The following is a 13,683-nucleotide window of genomic DNA, read 5'->3' on the forward strand; positions in this document are numbered from 1 at the left end:
AAACTTTGATTTGTAAGTGTTCATTTTAATTTTAATTTTATGTGTGTGAGATTTATGTGAGTGAGATAGAGCAATATCTGCAGCCTTGAAACTAAGTTTGGAAAATAAAACTTTTTCTCCACAAAATGTGTCTGTTTGAGTATATAGAGGAAGATCATAGAGGAAGATCTTAAGTATCAAGCCCGACCTATTATTATGAGTACTATAATACTGTTGTATTAGGGTTAGGTAACTAAGCAACCAATCAACTTCCTGTTTGCACCAGCATGAGCAGTGTACGTGAATGATTATGTGGTATTCATTTTCAGACGTGTTAGTATGGAGGGAAATCATTTCTAAAACGCCCGTGTGGACAGAGATCGTTTTCGTTTTAAAACCTCGGGTTTAAACAGAAACGTATTAGTATGGATGTAGCCTTAGTTTGTAAAAATGTTTTGCCTATGGCAAGACACAAATAACTTTTTGACACTGTTTGAATTGTGACATGTATTTACATATATGATGTTAGCCAATTAAAAAGATGATTTAATCTCTTTTGAATTATACATATGATGTTTGTCAATTTAAAAGATAATTTTGCATGTCAAGAAAGTTCTTTTGCTTCGCGGTTGATAAAAAGAGTTGCTGGATGAAACACATCAGGTAAGATAACGTTACATTTGTGCATGGATTTGGCTAAATGATACTACGACAAATCTATACAAAACTGCACCTTTCAAAATTCTCTTCTAAATTGACAAATAACATAAGTGTTATTCATAGCACATTTCAAACGTGTGAAAAAAATATATTTGTCTCTCACTGTTGACTAGGTACTGTAAATATTTTTTCCAAAATATGGTCCCATGGGGGACACCAGACTTTGCCTCTCTATTATTGATTATGTACCTATGTATTTTCCTTGTTCATTTCATCCTCTTTGGGTTGCAAATGTTATGTGTTATTATTGTAAGGCACCTTGTAACAGTGTTTTGAAAGATGCTTTATGTATGTAAATAAAGTGTATTATTATTATTTATTTGTTCAATAGCAGTTTGAGTGGGCGAAATTGTTGTGCTTTACGATCCTTAAATATGACACTGCACAAAAATAAGAATTCATCCAATTCAATGTTGTTGCAAATCATTGACATATCCTTTACTGGGATAGTACCCGTATTTCCAATAGCAGTGAAGGCAGCATTACGACGCGCTGCGTGAGGCGTGTTTGGCCGGGCAAGGACACACAGGGCTGGAATGACATTTGTGTAAGTGAGCTTGCGTTAAACGCAGAACAGCTTGTTACTCGCCTTAATCTACAGTACAAACCGTGACCTGGAGAACCATTGCATCTAGGCCGACTCAAGCGGGATTTAGGATCTATAAGGTAACATTAAAGGGACGTTTGTTAAGCCGGTGGTTATAGCTTGCTACTAGCTGGTAGCTAGTTAGCCTTGTAAGCTAGCAGCTATCATTACCTGTCAAGTGAGGCAGCCAGCGCTAGCTAACAGCACTGAAGGTAATGTCAACGTTTAAGGGAAGATATCTTGAGTCCCATGTCCCAGCTATTTGTCTAAATAGTTATCAGTAGCAATTTAAAATACAGCTGTTTCCAATTTCACATAAATGTTGATTGGCATTTCAAAAATGATCAAGCTAATATGATGAATCGCAGCCTAATCATTATCACCTATTAGTGCAATTGAATCAAACAGAAGTTCCAATAACGTTGACGTTTTCTCCTCTTCTGTCACCGAAAAGTCATTCTTGATTCATTCCGAGTGTTACCATGACTAGACAATAGCAGCACCAGTTGAAATGGGAACATTTAGAAATGTCATCTGTTGCATGTCACACATAGTAGTGCTGCAACCTTAGTGTATCTTTTCGTTATTGCTCACTATATGGGTATTTTAGATTGTTTATTTTGTCAAATGTCTGCCACACGACATGCCCTTCACAACTTACCAAATCAGTCTGCATAAGTAACTTAGCTGTTATCGACCCAAAGAAGATTTACTTATGTGTACTCATTTTCACTTGTGCACATTACAAGGAGACACTTCCTTTGCAGTCTGTTCATGTCAGCTCAGTCAGGCTGTGCTATGGAGTCTCTGATTAGAAACGTGTGGTCTGCTGCAGGTCATGTGCTCTTGGCACAGTCTCTGGAAACCTTAGAAGAACCAGGTCAAAATCGTATTTATATATATATATATATATATATATATATATATATATATATATATATATATATACACATATACATACACACACAACCGTTCAAAAGTTTGGGGTCACCCAGACAATTTTGTGTACATTTTCAGTTTCTTCGCAATTTCTCGCATGGAATAGCTTCATTTCTAAGAACAAGAATAGACTGGCGAGTTTCACATGAAAGTTCTCTTTTTCTGTCCATGTTGAGAGTATAATCGAACCCACAAATGTGATGCTCCAGATACTCAACTAGCTCAAAGGAAGGCCAGTTTTATAGCTTCTCTCACCAGCATAACTGTTTTCAAGGGTTTTCTAATCATCAGTTAGTCTTCTAAGGCGATTAGAACACTGGAGTGATAGTTGCTGGAAATGGGCCTCTATACACCTATGTAGATATTTCATTAAAAACCAGACGTTTCCACCTAGAATAGTCATTAACCACATTAACAATGTATAGAGTGTATTTCTGATTAATTTAATGTTATCTTCATTGAAAGAAACAGTGCTTTTCTTTGAGAAATAAGGACATTTCTAAGTGACCCCAAACTTTTGAACGCTAGTGTATATATAATTAATTTGTGAAAAAAGACCGTCACAATTTACCATATGTCAAAGTGATCAGCTATTGATTAACCTTTGCAGCTCTACATGTAATGACTGCCCGGTAAACAGATCCTCTCATCTGAGATGTTTGGACCAGCAGCTGTTTGATGTTTTTGCTTGATTAATGACTGAAAAGGATTAGAATTATCATTCCAGCATCACAATTTATGTCAATAGACCCATGAATTTGATTGTTGGTGAATATTTTCAGCACATAAAAAATACTTTGTTTGGTAGCATTTGAACAGAAGCCCTTGGTTTCAACACTCTGCTAACCGTGTCGGGAGGAGACTTTGAAGCACTCACAAGCTCTTCCCTCTTCCCTCTGTGGTCTCAGGTTTGAAAAGGTAGCGAGCCTGCTGCTGTAGTTGGGAGTGTCTTTGCTATCTTCAGTGCTGTGGGTGATGGTCAGCTGGTAATTGGGGTTGCCTCTGCCCCTGTGGTGAATGGCTGTAAGCAGAGGGGGCGTCGCCTTCTGGTTGGGTTGTATCCGCAGCCATGGCAGAAGGCAAGCCATCGGAAAACAGAGCTGGAGTCTCAGTCAGGTAATCTGCTTCATTCTAAGATCCTCTCTTTATTTGCATACTTGATTAGGTATGATCATGTGCCACTGGGTTTTAGTTGGGACGTTGTCTGTTATCTAGTTCAGAAGCACTTTCTTGCTTGGAATGTTATCATGTTATACAACTTTCTCTTATGCTTATAGCACCATGCCAGAATGCATTTTGGATTACTTCTAGATTAATGGCTAATTTGCCACAGGCTATGGGGGAGACTGTCCGTCTCTATTTTACACTTGAGACATAAAGGAGAAAAGTCAGTATCTAACAAATGAAGAAGAGCATATATGAGCTTGGTTTAACATTTTGGATTGAAAAGCTTTTATTCTCTTACAGATTGTTAGGGGAGGTTCTTGCAGTCTCCTGTTAGTCATTTGTGATATCTACATTTGTAAGTTCTTTTCACATGTTTCCTTTAAGGGTCCCTGTAGTAACATACTGTGGAAAAGCTTCTACAATTGCCCTCCTGTAATAAGATAAGCTGCCTCTCTGTGTATGAAGAACTTTCTTGCGAGATAATCTCATATCTGTAAGAAAATATCCTGATTTTAAAGATTGTGTCTTTAGATTAATTGACTAAAAGAGTTCGTCAAATAAACCACACAAATTAGAAATGCGTTCAGTTGCCGAAATCCAGACACCAGAGCCTGTTTAACCTGGCAAGCAATGATTATTATCATCACATAATGGATTCAAGATCTGCCCTGTAATCTTCTTCCAGCCTGCCATGCTCTACTGTAATGGGTTTGTACATGTGCTCTAAAGCAGGTGTTTGATATATTCCCATACACAAAGCCTGTTGGGGACCTGATACTGCCCAGAGGCATTTCTTTACCCGGATGAGACTGAACTTGCTGGTGATCTCAATAAGGGTAGAAGAGTTAGTCTGCTATGGTTAGTGTATGTTAATGTTTTCTATGGCGAGAGCAAATGGAGAGGTGGAAGAGGACAACCCTACGTCGTACCTACGTCGTAGGTGTAGAAAATGGAAGATCAGGAAACATTAGTAAGAGGATTGGTACATGGTAACTTACCCATCAAATGAACTGTAAGCCAAGGTCATTCAACCCGGTCAGATGTGTTCTTCAGTGAAACACCCAGACCCATCTATTGACTGAAAGCTGAATTGTTTTAAAAATCCCTCACATATTGTAACATGAGTTCTGACCTTTGTTAAACCAGTGAGGAGCGTCAGATTCACATTTAATTACTAGATTTTCCAGACAGCATCCCTTTTAGTAGCAGGCCATATCTCTTCCTTTAGTATAGGAACACTGAGAGTAGATCTTCTGACAGGCTGGGTGAATAGAGAGAAGAGCAGAATGTGTCCATTAACTCTGGGCAGTCAGCTTTTAGCTCTGTATACACATTTTCATAGAAGCTTGTAAATGTGACATTAATTGTAGCAGTATCAAATGACTGTCTACCGTGACAATCTAAAGTAGAAGACATAGTTTGGGAATCCTCATTTTTCTTTGTTAGATCGGCTAAGTTTGTACCTGCTTCATCAAATGGCAAATCTAATTCCCTTCAGAATTTAAGGGTGAAATCTCCACTGGCTAGTCTGACTTAGCAGGTTCTTGAGCCTACATTATACAAAGCCAATAAATGAACTGTGGAACCTTGTAACTTGTAGACCAGTTTCAGTCTTTGTGCTAAGATAGCTTAGCCAGGTCCAGGACAATCTCTGTACTGGATGCAGAGAGAACTGAAGTATATCTATCTATCTATCTATATTGAATCTGACTATTTAATAGCCAACTGTAATATTTACTCTATTTGTATAGTTTACAATTTACAGAACCATTGACCTATATGTGTGTGTATATATATATATATTGATATATGATGTTTTGACCTAATTGTATTGTTATTGTCGGTCATTGGTGCTTTCTATATATATTTATATATACACCTACATTTTTGTGTACATCGTGTTCACATACTTGGCCAATAAATGTGATTCTGATTTCTTCAAATGTGAGATTATTGTAATAAAAGGTATCAACACACTATGTGAGCAAGTGTTGTTCTGTTAAGTACAATGTTACCATGTACTTATTGCTCCTTCAGGCAGTCGACTGGCAGTGGACCCATCAGACCCGCCCCCTGAGCAGTGCATCATGGGCCCTGGTGCCCCCCAACGGCCTGAGATATCAGAGCATGAAGCAGTCGGTCCTGTCCCATCCGTTCCACCATGCTAGCCAGCCTCAAACTGGAGGTTTCTATGAGGAAGACTGGGAGTCTCTCAGCATGTGTGTGCTTGTGCGTCAGGGCGAGTCAGACGGCCTCCACACGCTGCTGGAGATCCCTCTGTCGGCTCACAATAAACTAGGAGAGCTCCTCACGCTGGGGCCTCGCAAGCCCCACGGGTTCTCCTTCCTGTTGACCACGGTGGAAGGCAGCAGAGAGGATGACATCAGCATTGACAGCTTCAAGAGAGAACATGGCTGTTTCAGAAGCCTGTTTGAAGCAGAGAGGTGTCCTGCACCCTTCATGTATGGCTCCCAGTTTTATTGTTTTCATTGCCCAGCCACAGAGGGCAGCGGGCTGAAATCCAGGCAGGATATTGAACTAGACTACGGGCCTGTGAAGCTGCCTCTGCTGCCATCTACCTCTCTGTGTAGCCATGCAGAGAGAGCAGAGGGGGACCATACTGAGGGAGGTAGTGAGGAAGAGGAGAGACTGGCCGTGATGTATGAAAGACTGAGGATAGAGGTAAGAATGCACACTGTGTCTGGAAGTCAATGAAAGTACCCTGTACCATGAAGTCAATGAAGTACACTTAACAAAGCCATGGTATTCTATTGTAACGTAACGGGTGTCGTCATTTAAAGGGTTTTATCAATTCAATAACGTCAATAACAATCTTTTTTCTGTCTTTTTATATATATTTTTCTGTTGGGAGCAGTGCATTGCATGAATGTTGTCTGAGATTATATGGATAAAAGATTAATTCGTGTTTTTCATTCTACAAGTATTTCTTTTTCACTAAGAGTGTCCGTAATACTGTTGTAGGATTGAATGAATCACTTTAATGTGAAAGTCGTTGCAGTCTTTACTTCGTTTCATCATAGTTTGGAGAAAGTGGAGTTCCTCCATAAACGGAGCACTTTGTAAAATGTGATGTGGAGCTACAGCTGAGCTTAAGCTCATGTTTCTCCACATGCTGTCACTCTAAACGCTTCCTGTACACTGAATAGTGGACCGGTCCAGTCCGTACCGACAGGGATCAGAGCACATGACATGGCTGTAAGGGGTGCAGACATTAAAATGAGGTGGTGCAAAGCCTGTTGTTGATATTTTGGTGGAAATGTGTCTTAGACCAGTGGTTCTCAACTGGTCTGGCTGCGGGGCCCACCATCACCCCTTAATGACAAGCCGCGACCCAACTTTTCAACTTCTCAAATGTATTTAATGAAAAGATGGTGCTAGTGATGGCGAGATGAAGCTTCATGAAGCATTGAAGCTTTCCATCCAATTGGTTCACTCATGGGCCGAAGCTTCATGGTGCTTTATTTGCTCTACTGCGTCACCAAGTGGACAATAAATGTAAAACAGGCAGAGCTTTGGTGTGTGAAGCTTTGAATTGAATAAATGATGTTTGTGATGCTCGAATAGATTGCAAACAAACGCGCAGTAAAGTCCCAAGTTCACAAAATATGAGGGGGGATCCATTGCGTTTCGCTGCCCCTTATATTTCGAATATAGTGTCATTTGACAGAGGTATAGTTTTCAGTTTATCCTCTGCGGATTGATCCAACACGTCCACGGCTGCAGGTAAGTGAGACACTTGTGTGATGTCCTCAGGTCTTGAAGTCGTCTTCAAAAGTACTCAACAGGTTTATCTTTGAGAGAAGGGTGTTTTGTTTCCAAATGCTGCTCCAGTTTTGAAGGCTTCATGCTGTCAATGTAAGAAAATCCATATCTCATGTAGTCTGTGTCTATTAGCATTACAAGGTATTAACGCCAAATACTGTTAAGGAGTGTGAATAACTCCGCTGCATAAAAAATCCCCTTCAAAATAAAAGCACAGGATTTCGTTATTTTTTTTTCAGGCGAAGGCCCGCTGAAAACGGGTCCCCACCAGTTGAGAATCACTGTCTTAGATGCTGCGCTGAGAACAGGCATCAGTCTGTTCACATCTCTTGTGAAATGAAGTCACCCCTCAGCCAATCTGTTGATTTCAACAAGAACAAAATAAATAGTGTGAAGCATTAAGGGAATAATGCTGAAAATGTTATATAATAAAGTCATTCAATTAAGCATCTTACAACCATCATGAATCGGCATAAAATATATTAAATGTTATCAAAACAGCATTGTTGGTCGTAACTGAATAGATATGGGTGATATTTACAGTATCTTTATAGTGTCATTAAATCCCTGCAGTATAAACCTGTGACTAGGGATGGGTACCAATACCCTTTTATCAATACTAGTGTTTATCGGTTCGGTTTCTTAGCGAAACTCTTGATTCTTTTTGATTATTTGGTGAGAAAATAAAAGACAATTCATTAAAAAAGAATCAACATTGCTTTATTATTCATATTTAAAAACAAAAAAACAGCATCCACTAAAGGTTCCAAATCCTTCAAACACATTCACAGCTAAACAATGATCTCAGTGATGATCCTGTTCTTGTGATCAGACTCCGTATGACATCACTCACGTATGACATCACTACCATTCCCTGACGGCTGACTGTGGGGGTTTTATTGTTATTTGAGAGTTCTCAAATGTTGTGTGTGTGTGTGTGTGTGTGTGTGTGTGTGTGTGTGTGTGTGTGTGTGTGTGTGTGTGTGTGTGTGTGTGTGTGTGTGAGTGAGTGAAACGCATGACTCCGCCCCTCATGTAAAGACACAGATAGGACATCTCACTCCGTATCTTCTAAAGTACCGATGGCAGAACCGTTGAGTCCGGACCTTATCAATACTCCGGGTCTTACTACCGTCTTGTCGGTTCCATTAAGAACCGGGTAACGGGCATCCCTATCTGTGACATATTATAATGATTATTATTTAATATCATAAATGTGTAAACATGATTTGTAAATGTTCAATCACAAGCTGTTGGCGGGTTATGTCTTGGTCTGGGTTCTGTATTTAGTGTTCTATCACTGGCTCCTTTTCAACTTTCTTTTTCAGCAAGCATTTACATTTTTCTTCTTGAGATGTTCTTATGTTGTCATGCTCCACTGTGATTGGCTCAGTTGTCGTTGCACCCATGGATCTATATTCTCGTATACCCAGCCCTTTAGTGTGTCGCATGGAACAAAAAATAGTTATTTTGGAGATGCCCAGGCAGTCGGTGTGCCCACTTTGCATTAGTTGATGCACTACACTGTATATCCTTAGGACAGCTACAGAAGGGAAAAGTCCAAAGTTATCTTCTTTATGTGTCGGAGGGTAAAAAGCTTCTGCTTCTCAGCTGTGACGATGCTGTTTGAGTCACAGGATAACTTCAGATCGTGATAAAGTATAAGAAGAGACGAATGAATACCTCTCTGTAAAAAACACATTATAGTTAGCCAGTTACAATTTATTATCCAGCTCTTGGGATTACTTCAGACTGTAGTTGTACTTGCAGTACCAAAGTGGGAACTCGTTGTAAATCTATACCTCAATGTTGTTTTGCAGCTTCCAAGTTTCTTTATGAAGAACCATGATTACACCATGTACTCCAATGATATGGAATTCATCAACGGGCTCATCAATACCAAGACCAGGTACTGCTGCTCATTCAGCTTTGGCAACTGGTGATACCCGATTACAGACACTGGTATGCTCTGATCAAACAGTGTGTGTTGTGCTGTGTGTGTTGGTCAGAGGCCGTACGGTGTACCAGCTCACCCTCTCCCTGTGGCGCCTCCTGTGTCTGTGTTACTACGCCAAGGCTCGGCTGGAGGTGCTGAAGCTCACTAAGCACATGGAGGACGGGACCATTAAGGCTCGCTGGAGGATCCGGGGCCTTCCTATCTCCTCTCTGCTGCTGCGCTTCTATCGCAAAGACAAGTCTCACCTGTACAGGTAACACACAGTGCATCCAGCCTGGAGCTGGTGTTGTTACGCAGCTGCTACTAGGTTAAATCTAACCTTTTATTTGTTACATTGGTTTAGAATCTAATTTGATCCAAATGTCATCTTTTATAGGTCATATGATGCATTCTCTACTTTTTACATTGGACAGGATGGACTCATTCACTGTCATAAAGTTGAAAAGGTAAGCAGGTGTGTAATGTTTTGAGCAGCGACTCCCAACATATTGACTGTTTCAGAAGGTTTCAACAATTGTTGGATGAAGCGTCTTTAAATGGTTCAATATATGGGATTCAGAGCATTATTATAGCAGCACACAACTACGATCCTCGTAGAGATCTAGAGTAGAGTCTGCCTGACATCACTTTTAGCAGGCAAAGACGACCCCTGCAATCCAATAAGAAGTATCTTGGCCTGCACCATCATTATCTTACATGTGTGTCCTACAGCAAGCGGAGAGCAAAGCGTTTTTTGGAGCACAGTGAAGCCGCCAACGTCTCGTCTTTGCTCATCACAGCATAATGAACAGATTTCATCATTTTTCTTGTCAATATTTTTTTCTTTTATGTTGTGTTACATTTTAGTCATGAAATGAAGGGACCCTCGTATCAGTGAATACTTCATAACATTTTTCTTGATAAAGAAAGTTACATTGAACTGTTAACATCTTCTGTTTTTATGACCGTATAATATTCCAAATGTCCATGGGAAGAGCACTTTTATCGATGAAGCTATTCATTTTGATGAGGTCAAACAGAAGATGCGCTGGACAGCTGAGCTTCCGGTTTGACTGAGCTCTGTGTTGCAGGTGATGCCGGATCAGCCCCCTGTCCTGCCTACAGTGACCTCTCTGCTGGCGGGGGCTCTGGTGGCCCTGGGGGTGCAGGAGCCTCGCCCTGCTCTCAACCTGCTGCCCCTCCTCCTGTCCTCTCTGCGACAGAGCAGAAACTGACCCCAGGATCACCATTAGAGGAACAATGGCCAGTGTGTTTAAGGTCCATGTGACTCCCAACATTCTCAACATAGGAACACATTAAAGTGGAGGGTTAGGCTCTCTATCCTAAAACCTCAGTGTTGCCCCTGATTTAAATACAAAGTCAAGAGTTAGCACTGCTTTGCCTTTTTCACATTTTAATTGAACTTGTATTTGAAATGATGAATGTGGTTAACCTGAAGATAGAACTGGGTTTTGGGATCTAGGAGGTACATCGCAGTCATCTCTGCCAGTCAGCCAGCTGTGAAAACACGCACAAGTTTAAAACTGACAACCAGGGTTCTCATTTATAACCGTACGACGTTGTGATCTATCAAAACCAACTTGACGAGAGAACATGATCACCTGTACGGACCCATGCATGCAAGCGTTTATAGCAGGGGTCTCAAACTCATCTTCACTCTGGGCCACATCAGCATCACGGTCGTCCTCAAAGGGCCGGTTGTAAATGTAAGACTGTGTAAATGTAACTACTCCTAACATATTGGTAAATAACTGTCTCTGCATTTGATTATTGTTTATTCAAGTGTAAAAATATTGTACATGCAGTTATATAAATGTAAACATATATTTAAGCACATTTCTGTTATAACTTAAATCCTTTTAATTTAGGGTTAAGAAACCCACATTACTCTATCAAAGATCAAACTTTTAAAGAAAATAGCAAAGACAAATATCAAACACAAGTTATTACAATAACTTTGTTCAAAGCTTAAAATCCTTTCAAGGGTGCGTTTGCACAATCCATGTGAAGTATTTCATGTGTTGTAAAGCCACGTTTAAAGTCGTCTTCAATGTACTCACAATACATTTATATGTTAAATGTAGAGTAACCAGCCAAAGAGCTGCTTCTATCACCGTTTAAGTTTCACATAACTTCGACTTTTTATCTCATAATTTCGACTATGGGGATATTTTTATTTATTTTTTTTTTTTTGCTGGCGGATTCGCGGGCCACATAAAGACGTGGCGGGCCGGATTCGGGCCTTGAGTTTGAGACCCCTGGTTTAGAGACACAGAAGGTGAGGTGGTGACCTGAAGCCAGACTGTAGAAATGAATGTGCGAGGCATCATTACACGTATAATGATGCCTCGCACATTCATTTCACTTCATATCACACGTTACTTATATATGTATTCTCTTTATCATAAACAGTCAAGCCGGCAGTTGTTTGTGCTTGTACTAGTGTAGATGACTGTAAGCACGTTCCATTGTTAAAGATGTAAACAAACTCAAACCTCAAATCAAAGTTTGCCTAATATTTCATCAGAGCTGTCTGTTATTAAAATAGCTGCAGTGAACACTTTATTTATTGATTCATGGTTTATCCCATAGTGACACATTCAGCATACTGTAAACAGCTCTCTGATGTATCAGAGCTCTCTGGAGCAGAGGAGTCACAATGGTGATGTCACACACCTTCATCTTCATCTTCACCACCTGCACATAAGGATTGTGTGGAAATAAAGCCAGAGACATCTCTCGTACGATCACTCCATATCAACATTATCAGTCCTAATCATAATTCTATAATAAAACAAAAGTAAATAAAATAATTGTGTTCACCTATCAAACTTTTTTATTTTTAAAATGAGTGGTGGATACCACTGATTGTTGTGATCATTTTGGAAGCAATCAGTCTGTAAAGATAAATGTTACGCTGCACGATAGATACTCTGGTACTGTGAGGGCTGAATGGAAGAATTGGAAGTGAACGAGTGTTCTTCCTCTCGGTAGTCTCCGTGATTCACCATAAAGACCCACTGATCAGCAGCTCATGTTTATGCATCAACATTCATAAGGTGCTTTGCATCGACCATTTATGGTTGAATGTGGGCTTGAAAGGCTGAACCAGCGGCACACATTTACGGGTTGATTGGGGATTTATAAAAAGAAATTGCACAGAGGCAGGCGTACGCATGGTTTTATAGATCTGAATAGTTTTTGCATGTACGCAAACATCTAGTGTGGATTCTACGCACTGTTTTATAAATGAGACCCCTGGACTTTTTAAAACCTACAGAACATTTTTGTCAGAGGCAACAATTTGACAATTGAGGATGTAAACCTAAACAGTTTCTATATTTAACCTGGATACAACACTCAACATTGCAGATGTTGTCGACCATCAAAACATCCTTCATAGATCCTTCACGCATCATTCTCTGAAAACCACGCCCACCGAATGGGGAAAAACAATCTGCACCATAATAAGGAAGGAAGGGCTGACACGCTAACAAAATGCCATTAGCAGCTAAAAACATCAGATTTCAGCATGCCAAAGGATTATTGCAGCCCCATATGTCTAATAGTGGTGCAACTGATAGTTAAAGTGATAATGGGACAAGTTAGCTGTTAGCAAGCTAATGTTAGATATGTGTTAGCATGCTAGTGTTGTTAGCTAAGACACTTTCAAACTAATAATAATACTACATAGCTTTCTGATGTATCCACATTCCATTATAACAAGTTTAATACTGTCATGCTTCAGCTTAAAGGTATACCATGCAGCCTCTTCCTGAATTTACTTTTAGACTCGCACAGAAATAATCCCTCTCTTATAACCCACACCCACATGTATCTGCAGAGACCCTGCCCTCGGCCTGTACTTTCCCTTGTCTTCATATTTTGCTCTGTTTGGGACATTTCTTGGCATCAGCAAAGAGCCTTTGTGCTGCATAGGTGTTTAACCCCCGGCCAAAAGCAGTGCACAGGGAAGGTTGGGACGTAGCTACCAGGTTCATTCTCCGTGTCCGTCTACCACCTCTGTTCTCTCTGTGTCTGATGCATGAGGAGCTGCAGCTCTGTGTGTGCTGGGCCACACACACACACACACACACACACACACACACACACACACACACACACACACACACACACACACAGGCAGAAGAGGTTTGGGCTGCATTTATTGGTGCTTTAAAACATAACCGCTGTGAAACAATCAGAAAATAACGCTTGATATATAAATAGATATTTATTAACAATATTATATATAAATGACAGTTTTATTTTTATATATATAAGTTTTATTTACTGATTTTTGGTTACCAACACCAACAACAAACAGAACCTAGCTCACTGAACCACCACTGAAGAGGGAGCGACTTTGAATGGCTTGCTTACAAAGCTAAGCGTCTGCTGTATTTCTGGGGTTCTGGTGTAGCCAGCGGATATTCAGACCAACACTTCCATTTCTGCGATGCTCATTGTTTACAGTCAGGTCAGCATTTTGAGACTAGAGTTTGAGTTGAGAGACGAGAGGTATGACTGGATTGTGTACAAGCTCATTTTA

The 13,683-nt window shown here is 40.2% G+C and overlaps 1 protein-coding gene across 2 annotated transcripts; it reads left to right on the plus strand.

Annotated features, from left to right (window-relative positions):
* Positions 1-1,215: 1,215 nt before the first annotated feature.
* On the plus strand, positions 1,216-12,009 carry cUnh6orf136 (chromosome Un C6orf136 homolog). 2 transcript variants are annotated; one of them, XM_079175766.1, is made up of 7 exons: positions 1,216-1,246; positions 3,133-3,340; positions 5,429-6,073; positions 8,995-9,083; positions 9,184-9,384; positions 9,508-9,577; positions 10,202-12,009. In XM_079175766.1, exons 2-7 carry the CDS (start codon positions 3,242-3,244, stop codon positions 10,343-10,345), a joined length of 1,248 nt encoding a protein of 415 aa, XP_079031892.1. In that variant the 5' UTR covers positions 1,216-1,246; positions 3,133-3,241; the 3' UTR covers positions 10,346-12,009. The 2 variants fall into 2 exon arrangements, with proteins under 2 accessions (XP_079031892.1, XP_079031891.1); XM_079175765.1 differs by having other exon boundaries at positions 1,222-1,365.
* The last annotated feature ends 1,674 nt before the right edge of the window (positions 12,010-13,683 follow it).

This window comes from Pholis gunnellus (genome assembly GCF_910591455.1).
Source record: "Pholis gunnellus genome assembly, chromosome: 16".
Classification (NCBI taxonomy): domain Eukaryota; kingdom Metazoa; phylum Chordata; class Actinopteri; order Perciformes; family Pholidae; genus Pholis; species Pholis gunnellus.

Excerpts from the sequence above, each read along its gene's own strand:
- cUnh6orf136 (XM_079175766.1), top strand. The coding sequence starts at position 3,242 with ATGGCTGTAAGCAGAGGGGGCGTCGCCTTCTGGTTGGGTTGTATCCGC. Across the intron at positions 6,074-8,994 it reads ATGAAAGACTGAGGATAGAG|CTTCCAAGTTTCTTTATGAA; the intron begins GTAAGAATGCAC and ends GTTGTTTTGCAG. Across the intron at positions 9,385-9,507 it reads GACAAGTCTCACCTGTACAG|GTCATATGATGCATTCTCTA; the intron begins GTAACACACAGT and ends CATCTTTTATAG.